This window comes from Musca vetustissima, unplaced genomic scaffold, assembly GCF_032173495.1.
Source record: "Musca vetustissima isolate MV318-11 ecotype Yass unplaced genomic scaffold, APGP_CSIRO_Mvet_v1 utg65288, whole genome shotgun sequence".
NCBI classification, from domain to species: Eukaryota; Metazoa; Arthropoda; class Insecta; order Diptera; family Muscidae; genus Musca; species Musca vetustissima.
In genome coordinates, this window is record NW_026878074.1 from 73,057 (window position 1) to 93,357 (window position 20,301).

The 20,301-nt window shown below is 34.8% G+C and overlaps 1 protein-coding gene across 1 annotated transcript in view; it reads left to right on the forward strand.

Annotated features, from left to right (window-relative positions):
• LOC133322860 (band 7 protein AGAP004871) overlaps positions 1-20,301 on the forward strand; it is a 60,553-nt gene that overhangs the window by 858 nt on the left and 39,394 nt on the right. Inside the window, exons 2-4 of the mRNA XM_061531814.1 lie at positions 12,273-12,382; positions 16,024-16,096; positions 16,445-16,527. Coding sequence (XP_061387798.1) covers positions 12,273-12,382; positions 16,024-16,096; positions 16,445-16,527 — 266 coding nt within the window. The remainder of the gene's footprint in view (positions 1-12,272; positions 12,383-16,023; positions 16,097-16,444; positions 16,528-20,301) is intronic.

A 20,301-nucleotide genomic window follows, 5' to 3' on the forward strand; every position in this document is an offset into this window, starting at 1 on the left:
ATATATAACGTCTCTTCTATATAGAGAAGAGGTCGCCTATGGGAAGAAGGGATCGTCTATAGATAGAAGTGACCTTTTACCAACAGAAGCAGTGAGTACAGGGCCTAAAAGGACATAGAACATTCGATGGAAGATATTGCTTGAACGCATGAGGTCATTTATGAATACACGTGGCCTTCTATGAAGAACATGTATTTTATGTATATGGAATTCTTATTCTATGGATGAAATAGATATTTTATGAAGATAATAGACATTGTATGGATATAAAGGGTCTTCAATGGGAAGAAGATTTTTTTGTAGAATATTCTGAGCAGCTTTAACCCTGTTTTGTATCAGTTTTCAATCACTTCTGGAAAGACACATTCAAGGAGTCGGTTGAGGGTTAAAGTTGTATACCAAAATATTCCTCCATATTTTATCAGTAATATTGCCGAAGACGAAGTGTTTGAAAACCGCGTTTTTTCCGAAACTGTGTTTTAACGAATGCCCGGAGCTATAACTCAAAAACTAGTAAGATTTAACACGATATTGAAGAGTTCTATATGTAGTATATTTGTATATATATATATATGTATATATATATATATATATATATAGACAAAATGGCCAATTTTTTAACATAACTGAAGCGGAGGTTCATCCCTTTATAACTCGGGAATTACTTAAGTATATGAAAAAATGTGAATAGTTTTTGCGTAATTTGATTTGTATTTTGTGTATGTATTATGCATAGCTTCAGAGTAATACTCATCCGAAGGTAGAAATTTTGTACGATCAAATTTCCAAAAAAAACCTATTCTTCGGGCAAAATTTTTAGATCTGTCGATTGAATGATATGAGTACCCGCGATCCGTAAGATTTTTTTTACGTTTCGGATGATATAAAATCTTCTTCGTGAAAATCCATCTACTAGAACGGCGGGAACTGGCCTTCCAAATTTGGCAAAAAATGTTTTTGAAAATATCGCGGATTTATTTGCGTTTTCTGTGGATAATTTCCGTTTCAATAAACGACCTGTTACGGATTTTGTACTATTGCGAAAAGAGAGCATTAAAATCTTCAGCCGAAAGAGAGATGTACCTAATTTATATCAACAATAGATTCTGTTGGGTCATCCATGGTCCTTAATGTACCGCGTTGAAATCGGTATAGATCGAAGTATTTTTTCGGTACTTCAATGCAACAGGTAGTACATCTTTGCCGTCAAATGAAATTTCGCAAAATATATATGGATTGGAAGATAAACTTCAATACTTCCTGGAAACCGCATGCGCATCAAATGATTTTGAGAATTACGCGATTTAGACGCAATTTAAAATGTATATTTATTCCTACTTATAGAACGCCAACATTTATCGGAAGGGTCTTGCTATAATCCGCCAGGCGTATACTTATACTCCAAAAGTTATTATTTTTATATATGTGAATTTTACGGCGAAATTCGGGTAAAATAAAGGAATAACCCAAACATTATTTTCTGAAATTTCTTGTATAAAATTAAACCAGTGAGCGGAGCAGTATAGTCGGACGGGGCCGACCATATGATACCCTACACAACTACCACAATATTTCGAGATATTTGCACCCTTTTTACCGATTATAGATCAACAACTTCACTTTCTAACCCTGGCATATTTTCCAAATTTTTTTTTAAGTGAATTTTTACCCCGTAAAATAAAAAAAAAATTACTTTAGGTTTGGTTTGATTTGACCCTCGGAATATTGACCGATCATCATCTAAACAGCCGCTCGAAGTATTTGGTCTGATTCCCTTCACCTTGTAAAATATGTGATGTTCTGCATATGATAATTGCCTCTAGAGCGACTAGAAAATCTGTCAAAATTAAAGTTTTCCGTTCATTGCACACCCTGAATGAAATCTCAACTTCACCGAAAACTATAGGCGTCATCCTTGACCATAATCGGAAGTTCATGTACAATTTCAAAGCTATCAGCGCGACATTCCCGTCATCTAATGAAGTAATAGTAATACTATGCATATAGTCACCCTTACCGGACCATAACTGCGGCCTCTGGAGCGACCAGAAAAACCGACAAAAATTATGTATTTGGTCCATTTCACCACTTAAATATTAACCGATCTTTACTAAAAACAATAAGGGTCTTCATTGGGCCGAACCTATCCTCCATGGTGAAGATTGGTCAATAACTGTGGCCTTTATCTTGTTTACAAAGTATAATGGACAGACGGACGGACACACATGTCTAGATCGACTCAGCTAGTTGTGATATCACGATCGGTATACTTAAAGGTGCGTCTAGGACCAATATTTCGCGGCGTTACAAACTCTTGGGGCTGCACAAAGCTATAATACCCTGACAACATAGTTGTGTAGGGTATAAAAATGAACATGATTACATTTTTCTTCGAACCAAAAACAAATATTTTTCCAAGTGATAATTTATACTCTTTCGAGTCGAGCTTGATGATCTAAGTTTTGCAATGAAAAGGAAAGCCAGGAGAAGAACCTACGTACCCACCATTATGAGACGCGATTCGTTGTTGGTTAAGCGGCTCATCAGGCATATTGGGCTATGTGGCTTTACAAAGGTCGTACGGTGATAACTTGTATTCATTCCGTCCTGATGCGAAACTTGCATATGCGAATTAAATTCAAATTTGTCAAAGTTCGACATTTGTCTTCATTCTAGGAACAGTCCTTTTCAAAGCAGATTTTTGTTGTAGGATTAATTATCCATAGCTACAACAAAAATCGGCTTTGAAAAGGACTGTTCCTAGAATGAAGACAAATGTTCAGCATGGTGATTAGATTATAAAGATGTTTTTTATACCCTACACAACTATGTTGTTATACCCTACACAACTATGTTGTCAGGGTATTATAGCTTTGTGCAGCCCCAAATGATTGTAACGCCGCGAAATATTGCTCCTAGACCCACCTTTAAGTATACCAATCGTCATATCTCGACTAGCTGAGTCGATCTAGACATGTGTGTCCGTCCGTCTGTCCATTATATTTTGTAAACACGATACAGGCCACAATTATGGACCAATCTTCACGAAATTTTGCATGTAGAATGGGTTCTGGCCAATGAAGACCCCTATTTTGGAAAAGATCGGTTAATATTTAGGGGATGAAATGGACCAAAAACTTTATTTTTGTCTGATTTTCTGGTCGCTCCAGAGGCCGCAATTATGGCCCAAACACCGCGAATTTTTGCATGGAGAAGGGGATCGGGCCAAAGAATAAGCATGCCTATTTTGATAAAGATTGGTCAATATTTAGCGGGTCAAATGGACCCAGACTTTTGTGTGGAAAATGACAAAATTAGTATTCTATGGCGTATATATTTACTCCTGAAGGACATGAACCCGCAAAGTTGATACTATATCCAAGAGGAGTGGTTTACCTTTACCTTGATACCAATTGCATTGTCGTGTGTACTCTGATGTGGGAGTTACACATAAATATTTACAGGTCCTTACGTATTCATATATTATTTAGTAACGCATTGCCACACTAGAAATTTTCCATGAGGATCCAGGTATGGTCATGGACAACGCCTATAATTTTCGGTGATGATCAGATAATAATATTTGGATAAAGTGCCCGAAAACTTAATTTTTTGTGTTTTTTTATGAGTCGATTTATAGGCCACTATTGAAAGCCGGACATCACTACACAACCCACGGTGAAGGGGATCTGGACAAGTAATTAGAAGAGCTGTACTGAATATTAGCAATATTTGTAGAAATATTGCCCAAGCTCAGAATATCGAACCATAGAAAATTTGATTTTCGTGGAAGTTGTGTAGGGTATCATATGGTCGGCCCCGTCCGACTATACTGCTCCGCTCACTGGTTTTAAATTAATTTTTAGGTTGATACATGTAATATTAATATAATAATATAATATTATTTTTCTCATATTTCGCGAAAATGAGCATTTTTTCTCGATTATGATTATACACGTTTCGCGAAATACATGTTTTTGGTCAATATAATAAACGGCATCATTTAAGGATTTTTTTCTAATGATCAAAATTAAAACCTCGATAACTTTTGCGCGCATCAACCAAAAATTTGATCGCGAACTGTTTCGGAGTCAGAATTTTTTTCTCTATATGTATACCAAAAATCATTAATGTACCACGAAAACAAAAAAGCCGAAAATGGAATATTAACAAATTAGAACATAACTTCTTCTAACTGTATAAAGACCCTTCAAGTCATTTCTCTGTAAGCAAATTACTTTCTACGAAATACAAAATTTCATTTAACCATTTCTGTCACTCCATTAAGGATTACCTCACATATATTTCAAATAATGATCCACTTAAATCTTCTGGCACTGCAAATATTTTCACATATTTGTTGCTCTCATTAAAATGTTGTTGTTCTCCTTCTTTTAATTAAATGCCCCGATAACAGCAGACCACAACAAGTATGAAGTAATTCCACTAAATGGGGATTTTAATTAAAAAACCTTAAATTTGTTGCATTTAACAGTCAGAGTCAGGTACCATCAAACAACAACAAAATTATTACATTAATTAAAGCGTTAAAGTACATGGTGATAACATCATCTATATATATAACAAATAATTTTAATATTCAAGCAATTTTAGGTTAGTACACAGTGGATATTCTTTGGTTATTTAAGGGGACCCCTCCATTTTCGGGGTCAAAAATTTCCTTTTTAGAATATGCATAGAATCACTTTTTAAGTCGATTTATGCATGTCCGTCCGTCGGTCTGTCTGTCTGTCCATGTATTTTTGTGAACAAAGTACAGGTCGCATTTATGATCCGATTTGGATGAAATTTGGCATAGGTCACTTATTTGGCCCACGGACGAACCCTATTGAAATTGGGAAAATCGGTTCAGATTTATATATAGCTCCCATATATATTTTCGTCCGATTTAATGTAAATGGTGTACCAATGTCCCTCTATATGCTTCGATTTGCACGAAATTTGGCATAGCGTAATGAACTATGTCTAGAATGATGTGATATTTTCGTCCGATTTAAGGTAATTGGTGCGCCAAAGTCCCTAAATATCTTTCGATCTGCACGATATTTGGCATAGTGTACTGAATCAAGTCTAGAACGAGGTGTGTAAAATTTATTGAAAATCGGTTCAGATTTAGATATAGCTCCCACATATATTTTCGTCCGATTTAAGGTGAATGGTGCACCAAAGTCCCTATATGTCCTTCGATTTGCACGAAATTTGACATAGCGTACTGAATTGATACTAGAATGATGTGTGCAAAGTTTCGTGACAATCGGTTCAGATTTAGATATAGCTCCCATATATATTTTTATCCGATTTTGAGTAATTGGTGCACCAAAATCTCTGAAAATCATTCGATTTTCACGAAATTTGTCATAGCTTACTGAATTAAGGCTAAAATGATCTTTTCGTCCGATTTTATGTAACTGGTGCACCAAAGTCCCTATATATCTTTCGATTTGCACGAATTTTGATATAGGGTACTGAATTAAGTCTAGAGTGATGTTGCAAAGCTTTGTGAAAAGATCCATAGCTAGGTCCGACTTTACTACTTTCCTTACTGGTTTTTAACTTGGTTTTTGGTAAAAAATCGGCGCTTATCCAAAAATATTTTTTTTAAAGGTCCAAAATTTTGTTAATTTTAGAGCGAAGTCAATAATCCTAATTCATACAAGAGCCAGACATGTACTCTTTTTAACACCGTTGGAATTTTCGGATTCCGATGTTCCAGTGAGGAGTTGTCATGCCCGCCATCAAAAATAAGGACTTTTCTTTAATTACAAAAAACAACAACAAAACAATAACAAAATTTTCTTGTAAATTATTTTCCTTCTCTTTTAAGGGAACCCCCCCCATTCTCGATTCTTTATTTTTAAGATTTTAAATGGGCTGGTAAATGAATACCAATGGTTGTTAAGGTTTGTAACTTGGCACATATATATTTGAAGATTTAAAAAGGAAGAAAAATAATTTACCAAAATTTGTTGTTGTTGTTTTGTTGTTGTTTTTTGTGTTCAAAGTAAAGTCCATATTTTCGATGGCGGGCATGATAACTCCTCACTGGAACATCGGAATCCGAAAATTCCAACGGTGCTAGAAAGAGGACATGTCTGGCTCTCGTATGAACTAGGATTATTTACTTCGCACAACAATTAACAAAATGGCGGACCTTTGAAAAAATATTTTTGGAAAATAGCCGATTTTTTACAAAAAACCAAGTTAAAAAATAAGGAAGATCTTCACCGATTGGCTTTATCCTAGTTCATACGAGAGCTACACACTCCCAGAGAAACGTGTCAAAATTTGAAACCGATTGGATTATTAGTTTTTGAGTTATCGTGCCCGCCATTCGCAAAAGAGAAAAACGCGTTTAAAGTTTGAGAAGCCCTTTAGCCGTCACTTGATGCTGACACAATAAATCGGCTATATCTTCAAGAATTCTTGAGATTTTCACTTGAAATTTTGTAGAGACATTCTTGAATTAGTGTAGAATCGAATTAAATCAAAAAAAATTTTGACCCCGAGAATGGGGGGGGTCCCCTTAAATCTTAATTTATATATGTGCAAAGTTACAAACCTTAACAAGCATTGGCATTGATTTACCAGCCCATTGAACATCTTGAAAAATTAAAATCAGGAAGGGGGGGGAGTTCCCTTAAATGAAAAAGTGAACACATCATAGTATCCTTGCGCCGCATTTCATATAAATTCCTTAAATAAACCACTTAATGAAATAGTAATAACTTTTGTAAATTATAACATGAGTTCAAAATTCAATATTCACATAAATTTTCCAATTTCCCACAGAGTGGTGATGTCGATAAACGAAGTCTAACGAAAAAATATTCTATTTTAGTTCCATATCATAGTTGTTTGTATATACATTTTCATACGTTCATAATTTGATATTTTTTGTTGTATAGTGTCATTTGGTTGTAACCCTCGATGTCAAACTTAACAAATTTTAATGTTTCCAAGCACTCGACTGGTGTGCCACTGACAAACAATGAGTTACATGGTTCAAATTTCATACGCTTCAAAGGCCACATTTATTTATAGGTGTAAAAATACGACAATCTTTAAATATTTATAACAATAACCTAAAAATGTTGGGGAATGCCTGTAGATACATCTGAAGCAATTCCCATTAGCTTTTAATTAAATAACATGATATTACTGGTATAGAATATTTAAATAATAATTGATGAATTCCAAATTATGTAATTTGAATTCCTTATCATTTTAATTATTAATGGAATTATTAATTATTTTAAATAATTTTGTATTCAAAAACCTTTTTAAAAACATTACAGAATGGTACAAGGAAATTTGGAATAATATATATAATTATATATATATATATATGAATATGAGAGCGATTCCAAATCTTCTACTAGCCTAAAATCTATTAACCGTGCAAAATTTCGTGTCAATCCGACAGATATGGGTTCTTTGGAATACCGGTTACATGAAATCGATCAATCTTATATACCGGAATCCATCCGGAAAAAATGCCGCCTCCATTCTCGATCTCAATTTTTTTATGATTTTCAACTGACTGGCAATTGAGCGTTCATTATATTGAAGACTTGTAACTCTGCTTGTGTATTTGAAGACTCAAACAAATGTTGTTGTTATTTTGTAGAACAGATTTACAAAACCCATTTGAATAAAACTTGAAGCTCGTCATTCTAAGTACTCCTTGCAAAATGTCATTGTAATCTGAGAAACGTTGAGTATTAGCGACATCATTTCAATAAAATCCGACCAAAATATATATGGCAGTTATATGAAAGTCTGACCCATTTAAATACATATAATATATTAATATATTTCAAACAAAAATTCCGAGTCAAATCCAAATTAAGAAACCGTAGTGTAGTTGGTACGCAGATACAAACCTCGAATCCATTTTTGTTGAAATGGAATATTTGAAAGCTGTGTGCACAATAGATTGAAAACGAACGAACAGATCCGAAAACGTTGCTAAGTCGGCCTGTCGGGCCAAACTTTTAATATCCTCCAACATGAGGTGTACATTTAAAATACCTGTAATAAATCGGGACCTTTAAGATATACCGCATTATGTCATGATAAATTTTTGGTATGAATATTTAACACTCAATGATTAACAAAAACCAACCCATTCAGTTAAAAATAACATGCCAAAAATCGCCAAACTTCAGAATTATGGGGAGTAACGTTATATGAGGATTTCCAAAAAAAAAAACGGGCCAATATTTATAACATGCCAAAACGTTTATTGATACTTCCCATTTTCAATATAAATCATACTAGGAGTAGTATCGATTTAAAAATTTTCAAAAATCAATATACCATTTTATTCTCATCAATAATATACAGTGGCGAAAAGAAGTGTGCGAGTATTGGCAAATTTACCCTTACAAAATCTTTAATGAATAATATTTAATATAAATGTTTAAGGTTTGAACAGATCAGTATAGTCGGACGGAACCGACCATATGATACCCTACGATACAACGAACCACCATGCCATCATACAGTTTAATCTCCTTGATATCGCTGCATATGAGCGGCGCCAGTAATATTTTTTTTTGTCATCTGATTGGAAACGATTAATTTTAGTTTCATCAGACAAAATCAAATGTTTCCATTCGTCCGATTTTTAATTTTTCCGTTTTTTACAACATTTTCGACGCTTAAGTTTTTATTTTATAGGGCTGGTTTATTTTTTCTTGACTGTTAGAGCTAGACACATTCTTGCTAGAAATCTACAAACAGTCTAATCACTAACGTGCTTATTTATCACCTTGACAGCTAATTTTGGTGTTCTAGAATCTTAACAAACGTTCGATGTGTGGAGCGTCACTTAACAATTTTCAGCGTTTTTTTTTTCAAACAATATGGGAAATATTGTGGGCTATTTTTTTAAATATTTAGCCATTTTAAAATGTTTAGTCACTGGAAAATCGGAATCCGAAAATGCCAACGGTGTTAGAAAGAGTACATATCTGGCTCTCCTATGAACTAGGATTATTGACTTCGCTCTAAAATTAACAAAATGGCGGACTTTTGAAAAAATATTTTTGGAAAATCTCCGATTTTTGACCACAAACTAAGTTCAAAAATAAAGGAGATCTTTACCGATTGCCTTTATCCTAGTTCATACGATAGCTATACACTCACAGAGATACCGTGTAAAAATTCGGAACCGATTGGGTTATTAGTTTTTGAGTTATCGTGCCCGCCATTCGCAAAAGAGAAAAACGCGTTTAAAGTTTGAGAAGCCCTTCAGCCGTCACTTGATGCTGACACAATAAATCGGCTATATCTTCAAGAATTCTTCAGATTTTCACTTGAAATTTTGTGGGGACATTCTTGAATTAGTGTAGATTCGAATTAAATCAAAAAAATTTTTGACCCCGAGAATGGGGCGGGTCCCCTTAAAGCCAAATATCGAAATCGAAACCGACTTCATCGAAACTTGTCACATGTTCGGCCACATTTTGAGTTCTTCATTTACTTATAAATCCAAATTTCGTGCAAATGGAAGGATATATGGGGACTTTGGTGCGCCATTTATCTAAAATCGGACGAAAATATATATGGGAGCTATATCTAAATCTGAACCTATTTTCATGAAATTTAACACACATCGTTCTAGACTTAATTCAGTACGTTTGCTAAATTTCGTGCAAATCGAAGGATATATAGGGACTTCGGTGCACCATGTACATAAAATCGGATGAAAATATATATGGGAGCAATATCTAAATCTGAATCTATTTTCATGAAACATAGCACACATTATTATAGACTAAATTCAGTACGCTACGCCAAATTTCGTGCAATTCGAAGGATATATAGGGACTTTGGTGCACCAATTACCTTAAATCTGACGAAAATATATATGGAATCGATTTACACGAAATTTAACATAAATATTTCTAGACTTAATTTATGCTATGCAAAATTTCGTGAAATTCGAAGGATATATAGGGACTTTGGTGCACTATTTACCTAGAATCGGATGAAAATATATATGGGAGCTATATCTAAATTTGGACCGATTTTCAGGAAACTTAACACACATCATTCTAGACCTAATTCATTACGCTAAGCCAAATTTCGTGCAAATCGGAAGATATATCGGGACTTTGGTACACCATTTACTTCAAATCGGTCGAAAATATATATGGGAGCTATACTTAAATCTGAACCGATTTTCACGAAACTTAACACACATCGATCTAGACTTAATTCAGTACGCTTTGCTAAATTTCGTGCAAATCGAAGGATATATAGAGACTTTGGTGCACTATTTACCTAAAATCGGACGAAAATATATATGGGCGCTATATCTAATTCTGAAGCGATTTTCTCCAATAGGTTTCGTTCATGGGCCAATTAAGTGACCTGTGCCAAATTTCATCCAAATCGGATCATAAATGCGACCTGAACTTTGTTAACAAAAATACATGGACGGGCGGACAGACGGACGGTCATGCATAAATCGACTCAGAAAGTGATTCTATGCATATTCTCAAAAGGAACCATGGGTCTATCTCGATTCCTTTTGCGTGTTACAAACATATGCACAAAGACATAATACCCTGTACCACAGTGTTGGGAAGCGTATAAATACCATATGTGCAAAATTTCAAAATTCAATTATACAAATGACGAACACAATGGCGATTTTAACTGACTGCAGGACAGATCGGCTAACAATTTCATTCTAATTAAGAATACAAATACTTTATTGGATTATCGGTGAATATATTTTGATTGTTTGCAATCGGAATAATATATTTAATATTCATTTCACCGTATGGTGTATTTAAAATATATTTAGGTTGTCCGATTCGTCACAACTCTTAGAGAATCTTCTAGGCTTAGTCAACCTAGAAGATTCTCTAAATGCATCAGGCTGAACATTACACGAGTGGGATAGTTTTTAAAATGGAATTCTAAAATAGCATTCCAGTTAACACAGTGAAAATGCAAACCCATATGTGAACAACTAATAATGCATATTTTGTTAAATTGTAAATGTAGTTGTTAATGTTTAACAAAATTGTTTATTTAAATTCAAACATATTTCCCATATATTACCCACCTTAATATATAAAAAAATATTACACTAACTTTCAACACATGTTCCCATGTATGTATGTAAGCAATTAAGTTAAGTGTTTTCAAGTGACGTTTTATTGTTACAATTTTTTTTTATAAAACTTGTTTGAGAATGCTCGTTTCATGTTCCAAGGGATGCGCTTCTTCCTTATACTAAACAACTACAACAACTGTGATAACAACAGCAACAATAATTGCAACAAAAACAACAATGATGACATTTCTCAATTTTATACGTCTGTGTGTGCATCTGTGTGTGTCGTTATACATTTCGTTTTTGCTATGTTATGTTGTTACTAAACTTACACACAAACAAATTTGCTCTGAACAACAGACAGCTGAAGAGCAACATAAACATGCATACACTCTCACCTATGCATACAAACATAAACACACACACATACAAGTGATACCTCCTGTTGCGAGTGACTAACGTCTCTAAACATACCGTACGGTATGTTTTTTTGTTTGTTTGTGTGTTTGTGTTTATTTGCAGATGACGACGGAAGACGAGAGACGCGACGTGTTACCATTCATACCGTACGTACTCGTGCCTGTAAGTGATTGATATAGACAAAATAAATGCATACACACAGAATGAGTTACAGACTATCTATAGGTCGATTTGATGTATTTTCACGAATGGGGAGAATAAAAGTGAAATAATTCATAATTTTCAAAACCCCTAGAAGTTCATAAATCATAGGGCAGAGTGCAGAAACAATCATCCATTAAAAACTGCAGCTCCCATTAATTTAACGAAACGGGAACGGAACAAAATGCCAAATGTGCGAAAGATAGATGAATGAGCGACACGATAACCTCAAGGCGATGATGATAAATAGCAAACATATTTATTCATCATCTGCAATGTGTTTACGTGTACTTCTGGGAATAATAATGCCAATAAGCAGCTAACTATTCGATAGCTTATTGTGATTTATAACTGTCGATGAAATGAAACTTTTATTTGTTTTCAATTTTGATTTATCTTCATTTCTTTTTCTTCATTTTCTGCAATATCCCATAAGTACCCCCTCCCCCATAAGTATATTATCTTACTAATTCATTGCTTTTAATCTTCTTCTATTTTTTCTATTTCTTCTTTTTTGTTGTTGTTTTTCTCTTTCTCTCTCTCCATCTCATTGCAGCGGAAGAGGATGTCGGAGATAAATCTTCAACATGCGGCACATTATTAATATTCCTGTCGGTGGCACTGGTGATTCTAACACTACCTTTTAGTTTATTTGTCTGCTTTAAAGTAAGTATTGTTTGTGGAAATTCTAATGTTGTGAGTAATGGAAGCAACAGTTGGAAAATTCAATTTGGAAAGGAAAAAAACGAAAGAATATTTCTCAAGAAAAAAATCAGTAAACAATAATTTTATGAGTAGATCAAAAGGGGGAGTGAAAAAAAACAACAAAAGAGCTGTCCCAGGCTGTTTTTTGGCATTCTGGATTATTGGTGACTAGAAAACTTCTTCGTTGAAAATATGTAATAAAGGTCCACGATTTGGCATATGGGGTTATGAATAATGTCCCGCTAATTGTCTCGAACTATTTGGTATTTCGAATTTCACTGAAGGCTTCAGTAAAGAAATTGTTGTGCGTCACATGATATGTTTTGCCAAAGATACAGATTTTGAAGTGCTTCTTACAGGCTCACAATCGAATAGTGCTTTTTTTTGTCACACACAGTGAGGATATTTCAAAATACATCTGTTTACTGGAGTTATGCTGACCCACGGAGAAAGAAAATTAATAAACACAAAAATCTCCATAATTTTTCAAGACACAGTAAACAACACATGGTCGCACTTCAAACCGTATTGTATAGGTTTATTCAGTTTCTTTAAAAAATAATTTTAAACCGACCATATGATACCCTACACAACTTCCACGAAAATCTAACTTTCTGTGGTTCTATATTCTGAGCTTGTGCCAAATTTGGTAATATTTGCACCCTCTTGACCGACTAGAGGCCAACAAATATTACTAATATTCTAATTACTTGTCAGATTCCCTCCACTGTGGGTTGTGTTGTGATTTTCGGCTTTCAATTGTGGCCTATAGATCGACTCAAATTAAAACAAAAAATAAGTTTTCCGTCCAATTCATCCCAGTATTATTATCTGATCATCACTGAAAATTATACGCGAGGTCCTTGACCATTCCTGGATCCTCATGGAAAATTTCGAACCTATCAGCGCTATATTTCAGCCTTCTAGTGTGATAATGGGTTACTAAATAATATATCAATACGTAGGCACTGTAAATATTTAAGTGTAACTCCCACATCCAAGTACATATGACAATATAATTGGTATCAATTAAAAGGTCAACATTCCTCTTGGATATACCATTAACTACTCTGGTCTATATTCTTCAGGGGTAAATATATACGCTATAGAATACAAATTTTGAAAATTTTAACACAAAAGTCAAGGCCCACTTGACCCGCTAAATATTGACCAATCTTTACCAAAACAGGCATGCTTATTCCATGGCCCTATTCCCTTCTCCATGTGAAAATTAGCTCCAGAGGCGGCAATTATAGCTCGATCTCCATTGATCGACCTATAATTGCGGCCTCTAGAGCGACCAGAAAGTCAGACAAAAATAAAGATTTTGGTCCATTTCGTCCCCTAAATATTAACCGATCTTTATCAAAAACAATAGAGGTCTTCATTGGTCAGAACCCATCCTACATGCAAAATTTCATAAAGATTGGTCCATAACAGTGGCGTGTGTCGTGTTTACAAATTATAATGGACAGACGGATGGACATACACGTTTAGATCGACTCAGCTAGTCGAGATATGACGATCGGTATACTTAAAATTGGGTCTAGGACCAATATTTCGCGGCTTTACAAACTCTTGGGGGTGCACAAAGCTATAATACCCTAACAACATAGTTGTGTAGGGTATAAAAATCCTAGCCTTAGAAAATTCCTTTAAAAACGAGTTTACTATGTCCTTGAATAAAAATAAAAATCCAGGCCTTGGCTAGACCCATGACAAAATTCATAGAACCATGATTTTTATACCCTTCACCACACTGTGGTACAGGGTATTATGTCTTTGTACATATGTTTGTAACAGGCATAGAATCACTTTCTGAGTCGATTTATGCATGTCCGTCCGTACGTCTGTTGGTGTTAAATAGTAGACAAAGTACAGGTCGCATTTATGATCCGAATTGAATGAAATTTGGCACAAGTGGGAAAAATCGGTTCAGAATTAGATATAGCTCCCATATATAGTTTCGACCGATTTTATGTCAATGGCACACCAAAGTCCCTATATATATTTCGATTTGCACGAAATTTGGCACAGTTCACTTAATTGAGTCTAGAAAGATGTGTACCAAGTTTCGTGAAAATCGGTTCAGATTAAGATATAGCTCCCATATATAGTTTCGTCCGATTTAAGACAAATGGTGCACCAAAGTCCCTATAAATTTTTCGATTTGCACGAAATTTGGCACAGCTCAATTAGTTGAGTCTAGAACGATGTGTGCCAAGTTTCGTGAAAATCGATCCAGATTTAGATATAGCTCCCTTATATAGTTTCGACTAAGTTTATGTAAATGGCGCACCAAAGTCCCTATATATATTTCGATTTGCACGAAATTTGGCACAGCTCACTTAATTGAGTCTACAATGATGTGTGCCAAGTTTCGTGAAAATCGGTCAAGATTTAGATATAGCTCCCATATATAGTTTCGACTAAGTTTATGTAAATGGCGCACCAAAGTCGCTATATATATTTCGATTTGCACGAAATTTGGCACATCTCACTTAAATGAGTCGAACAAGATGTGGATCACATTTTTTAGTTCATGCAATGTCATAATAATGGTCCAAGGTCTGTTAGGTTGCATCTGTTTAATATACCCATAGTGGTGAAGGGTATCATATAGTCGGCCCCGTCCGACTTTACTACCTTCCTTACTGTTTTTTTAATTAACCAACATTAAAAACTTTGATAGGTTCGTGAATTAAAAAATCGCACTTCGAAGAGTTTCTAATAATTACTTAAAAAGCCACTCCAAGCAAAAATGTGCCTAAACCTTAAAATACCTCAAATGATGTCGAGCCTATGCAAAAACTTATCTTATATTAAACATTGAATCAATGAACGCCCAATGAGAAAACTTAGTGTGCTGTTTCAAAGTGCCACTATTTTCGACCAAAAAGATTACCTCATCGAAATATCGGTTTTACACAAGATATTTTAATATACATATTTCAATATATCCTGGAATTTTGAAGCTATTTTGTCAAATATTTCTTTCTAAGCCTTTTCTAATAGCTGTTTATCTATCGGCTGGCAAATATTGGACCTCGTTTGTTATGTGAAATTATTGAAAAATCCGATATGATTTAAACTTTATACATTATAAATATTTTATCAGACTGAGATCTGAGATCTCGTCCTAAGATGTTTTCAAATACCACACACTTGGCACATAATATTCTGGGCCTAATTCAGTACTCTGTGCCAAATTTCGTGGAAATCGAAAGATATATAGGGACTTTGGAGAGCCATTTACCATAAATCGGATGAAAATTTATATGGGACCTATTTCTAAATCTGAGCCTATTTTCACGAAACTTGGCACAAATCATTCTGCACTTAATTCAGTACTCTATGCCAAATTTCATGCAAATCGAATGATATGTAGGGATTTTATCAGACTGAGATCTGAGATCTCGTCCTAAGATGTTTTCAAATACAAACAAACCAAACTATAATTATTCCTTGAATTTTTTAATATTCGTATCAGTTGTCGAATCTACCTACGTTGTCAATGATTTCCATGGATATGATAATTTATTTTATTACCCATTTGCCATAATTTAAAACAGAAAATAATCCTTCTTTCTCCGCTTATACAGGTGGTACAAGAATACGAAAGAGCTGTTATCTTTAGACTGGGACGTTTAATGCAAGGTGGAGCCAAGGGACCGGGTAAGTACAATAGTTCCTAATTGCAAATAGCTTCCTCTATAACTGCTTACATCTACTCTCGCAAAGCAAAGCAAAATAAAACACACAAAAATCATTTGTAATTAACATTGAATATTGAACAATTTCTTTATCAATCGATTTCTTTTTGACAAAACAACAAAACTTCTTCACATTAACACTATGTGAATAATAACAAACACGCCCACAAACAACAAATAAACAATGACACACACACATCGAAATACCAACACTCAACGCTGATGATGATGACGACGACGACATTAACAATAACAACAACACCAACGAACATACCAACCAACCAACCAACCAACAACAACAACACTTTAGGTATATTCTTCATTCTGCCGTGCATCGATTCATATGCTCGTGTGGACTTACGTACACGTACTTATGATGTACCACCACAAGAGGTAAAATTTGTCTGTGTTCTGTGTACATAACTGTGTGTGTGTGCGTTTCTGTGTGAGCTTGATGTTCGTTAATTATTTTGTTTAGTTTATTTCTTACTTCTTCTGTTTTTTTTTGTTCTTCGTTTATTTTCACTTTTTGTTGTGAGTTTTCGCAACTCAAACTAGAAAACAAAAAAAAAGTATTAAACCAACACATGCACACACATCCATGCGTGCATATTCGATGACAATATATGCATGTATGCTTGTGTACGTGTTTTGTGTAAAAGTAAAATATTCTCTTACAAAAACATATATTTTCTGGTCCTCTTCTCTATTTCTGTCTTTAATCTAACACACTACTTCTTCTCCTTCTTCGCATGTGAATGCGTTTGAAGTTTTCTATTCAAATTTTTTCTTCATACTATTCTTTGAATGTTTTTGATCTTAAATCTCAATCCATTTTTTTTTTGGGGTTTGTAAATATTGAAATGTTTACACACGTGAATTTATTTTATTCCATTTTTTTCTTTCACTGTCTTCTTTCAAGTTTTCCTTTTCTTGTGTTTCAATTTTTTCGGTCATTTTTAATTCCTAGTTATTTCAAATTTAGTTTTTTCTTGAATTTTTCATCATTCATAGTCTGTTTTTTGTTTTTGTGTTCTTCAACACCGGAATGATGAAGAAAACTCGAAACATTGAAACACATTCACCCGTACAAAACAAACTTTACCAACAAACAAAAAATATATGAAAGAAAGAAGAAAAAACACAAACCCAAATACACACACACTCAACTGATACGGTTGTTTTTGATGTTTTAAACACTCCGATATACACACACATACCTATACATATATTATCTAAGTACACATGCTACTCATGGTACTCACTCTTTGTATCTTTATGTAGATATATGTATGTATATCAATGTATGCTGTTCATGTGTAACTGCCTTATTTAACTCACTTATATTTATATTTGCACCTGAGAGTAGAGTAGTTCATGTACACCAGTCACAAATCCATCCATCCATATATGTATTATTGCTGTAGGTCTGTCCATGTATGTTCATTCATTCGTTCATTTATTTGTGCATGTCATTGTGTTTCTGTGTCTCGGTGTTTGTATTCAGTTCACCGTTGTTTGTTTACATTTTTCAAGATTTCTCGTTTTATTTTTTTGTCTCTTTTTCCTGTTGACATCGAAACTGTTATACGTTTTTTTCCATCCATGCAGCACATACACAATCACCAATATCGACACCGACAGCCATAACAAAGTTTTGTAGTTGACACAAAATAGGTTTATCACCAACTAAACTGATAATCAATGTTGTATGTCATTTCTGATTGACAGGCAGAGATAATAGGATTTATAGATTCTTTAGTTGCTAGTTAGCAGATTTTAATTAATGATCAGCTAAATTGCTGAAATTAATTTGGCAAAATACATTAATGACAGGGTCCATTAATCTGAAGTAAACAGGCAGAACCAAAAAAACCTTAAACCATTAATTTTATGTGGTTGAAAAACTGGCCTATTAGACGAGGGTATTTCAAGAAAAAAACAGTAAGGAAAGTAGTAAAGTCGGACGGGGCCGACTACATGATACCCTTCATCATTTTGGGTATATTCAACAGACGAATCCTAACAGATGTCGCATTTTGGAAGGACCAGTAAAATGAAATTGTATCCATAAACATGTCATTCTACCGATACTAAAATTTTCATTTAGTCATCATTTTGGGTATATTCTAATACATTATGCTGTGCCAAACGTGCAAATCGAAAGATCCATCAACAGGCCGCCTGGCAATGCTTTGTTGATGTTTACATCAATTTTTGATATGATATCTCTATTGGCGTGTATTGATCTGTTTTGCCAACATTTCGGCCGGAATAGCGGCTATTTCTTCACGAAAATCCTTGAGCTCTTCTACGGTCCTTGGCTTGTTAACGTAAACCGTTGACTTCACAGAAGTCAGGCGGCGTCAAATCGGGCGAACGCGGTGGCCAGTCCAAACCACCAATTTTCGAATCAAACGGCCCGGAAACAAATTTGAAAATAGATATGCGACTTGTGTGTGTGCGTCTTGTTGAAACCAGAACTGCCTCATACGCTTTCGACGAATAATTGGCATCACAAAATTGGTCATCATGTCGCGATAACGCTCCTGATTGATGGTAACAGCATGGTCATTTTCATTTTGGAAGAAAAACGGCCCAATGCCGCACCAAACTGTGACTTTTTCGTCATGGTGAGGCAAATCTTGAATCTCCTGAGGATTTTCAGTGGCGTAAAAACGGCAATTTTGCTTATTTACGGTCCCATTCAATGTGAAATGGGCTTCATCGGACATGATAATTTTGTTCCAAAATTGCTCGTCATCTTCGGCCATTTCGATAACTCTTTGGGCCCATTCCAATCGACGAGGCTTGTCCGCAGGCAACATTATTTGCGTCAATTGAATTTGGTACGGGAACAAATGCAAATCAATGCGAATAATCCATTGTAAAGTGGACCGAGCCATGCCCAACTGCTGAGAACGGCGTTTTTGGGATGTTCTTGGGGACCTCTCAACACTGGCTCCTTCGGATTATTTTTATATGGCCTCTTCGGATTAGAAAGAGCCCTTCCAAGTCGAAAATTTTTCGTATTAACGCTTAATGGTGTTCTTAGAAGGCGCACTTCTCACATTTTTTAATGTTTTAAAAACACGTTGAGTTTTCACAATTGTCTTCTTCTGTTGAATGTAAATTTCAACTATTTCAAAGCGCTCGCGTGGCGTGTATTGGTTCATTGTAAAAATCTGCTTGGACTGACGCTTCAAACGCGGTATGTCATTAAGCGATGTGACATCTCTGTCAAAAGTTATGGCGTTGCCAGATGGGTCCGTCGAATATGGGCAACCCTGTATAGGGACTTTGGTGGACCATTTACATAAAATCGGACGAAAATATATATGGGAGCTATATATAAATCTGAACCGATTTTCAGGAAACTTAACACACATCATTCTAGACCTAATTCATTACGCTGTGCCAAATTTCGTGCAAATCGAAAGATATATAGGGACTTTGGTGCACCATTTACATTAAATCGGACGAACATATATATGAGAGCTTTATCTAAACCTGAACCGATTTTTACAAAACTTAACACACATCGTTCTAGACCTAATTCATTACGCTGTGCCAAATTTCGCGCAAATCGAAATATATATAGAGACTTTGATACACCATTTACCTTAAATCGGACGAAAATATATATGGGAGCTATATCTAAATCTGAACCGATTTTCACGAAACTTAACACACATTATTCTAGACCTAATTCATTACGCTGTGCCAAATTTCTTGCAAATCGAAAGATAAAAGACTTTGGTAAGCTATTTACCTTGGGACCCCCCCCATTCTCGGGGTCAAAATTTTTGTTGATATAATTCGAATCTACACTGATTAAAGAATGTCTCTACAAAATTTCAAGTGAAAATCTCAAGAACTGTTGAAGATATATCCGATTTAGTGTGTCAGCATCAAGTGACGGCTAAAGGGTTTCTCAAACTTTAAACGCGTTTTTCTCTAAACATTTTTTTCCGAATGGCGGGCACGATAACTCAAAAACTAATAATCCAATCGGTTCCAAATTTTGCATCGTTTCTCTGGGAGTGTATAGCTCTCGTATGAACTAGGATAAAGCCAATCGGTGAAGATCTTCCTTATTTTTAATTTGGTTTTTGGTCAAAAATCGGCGATTTTCCAAAAATATTTTTTCAAAGGTCCACCATTTTG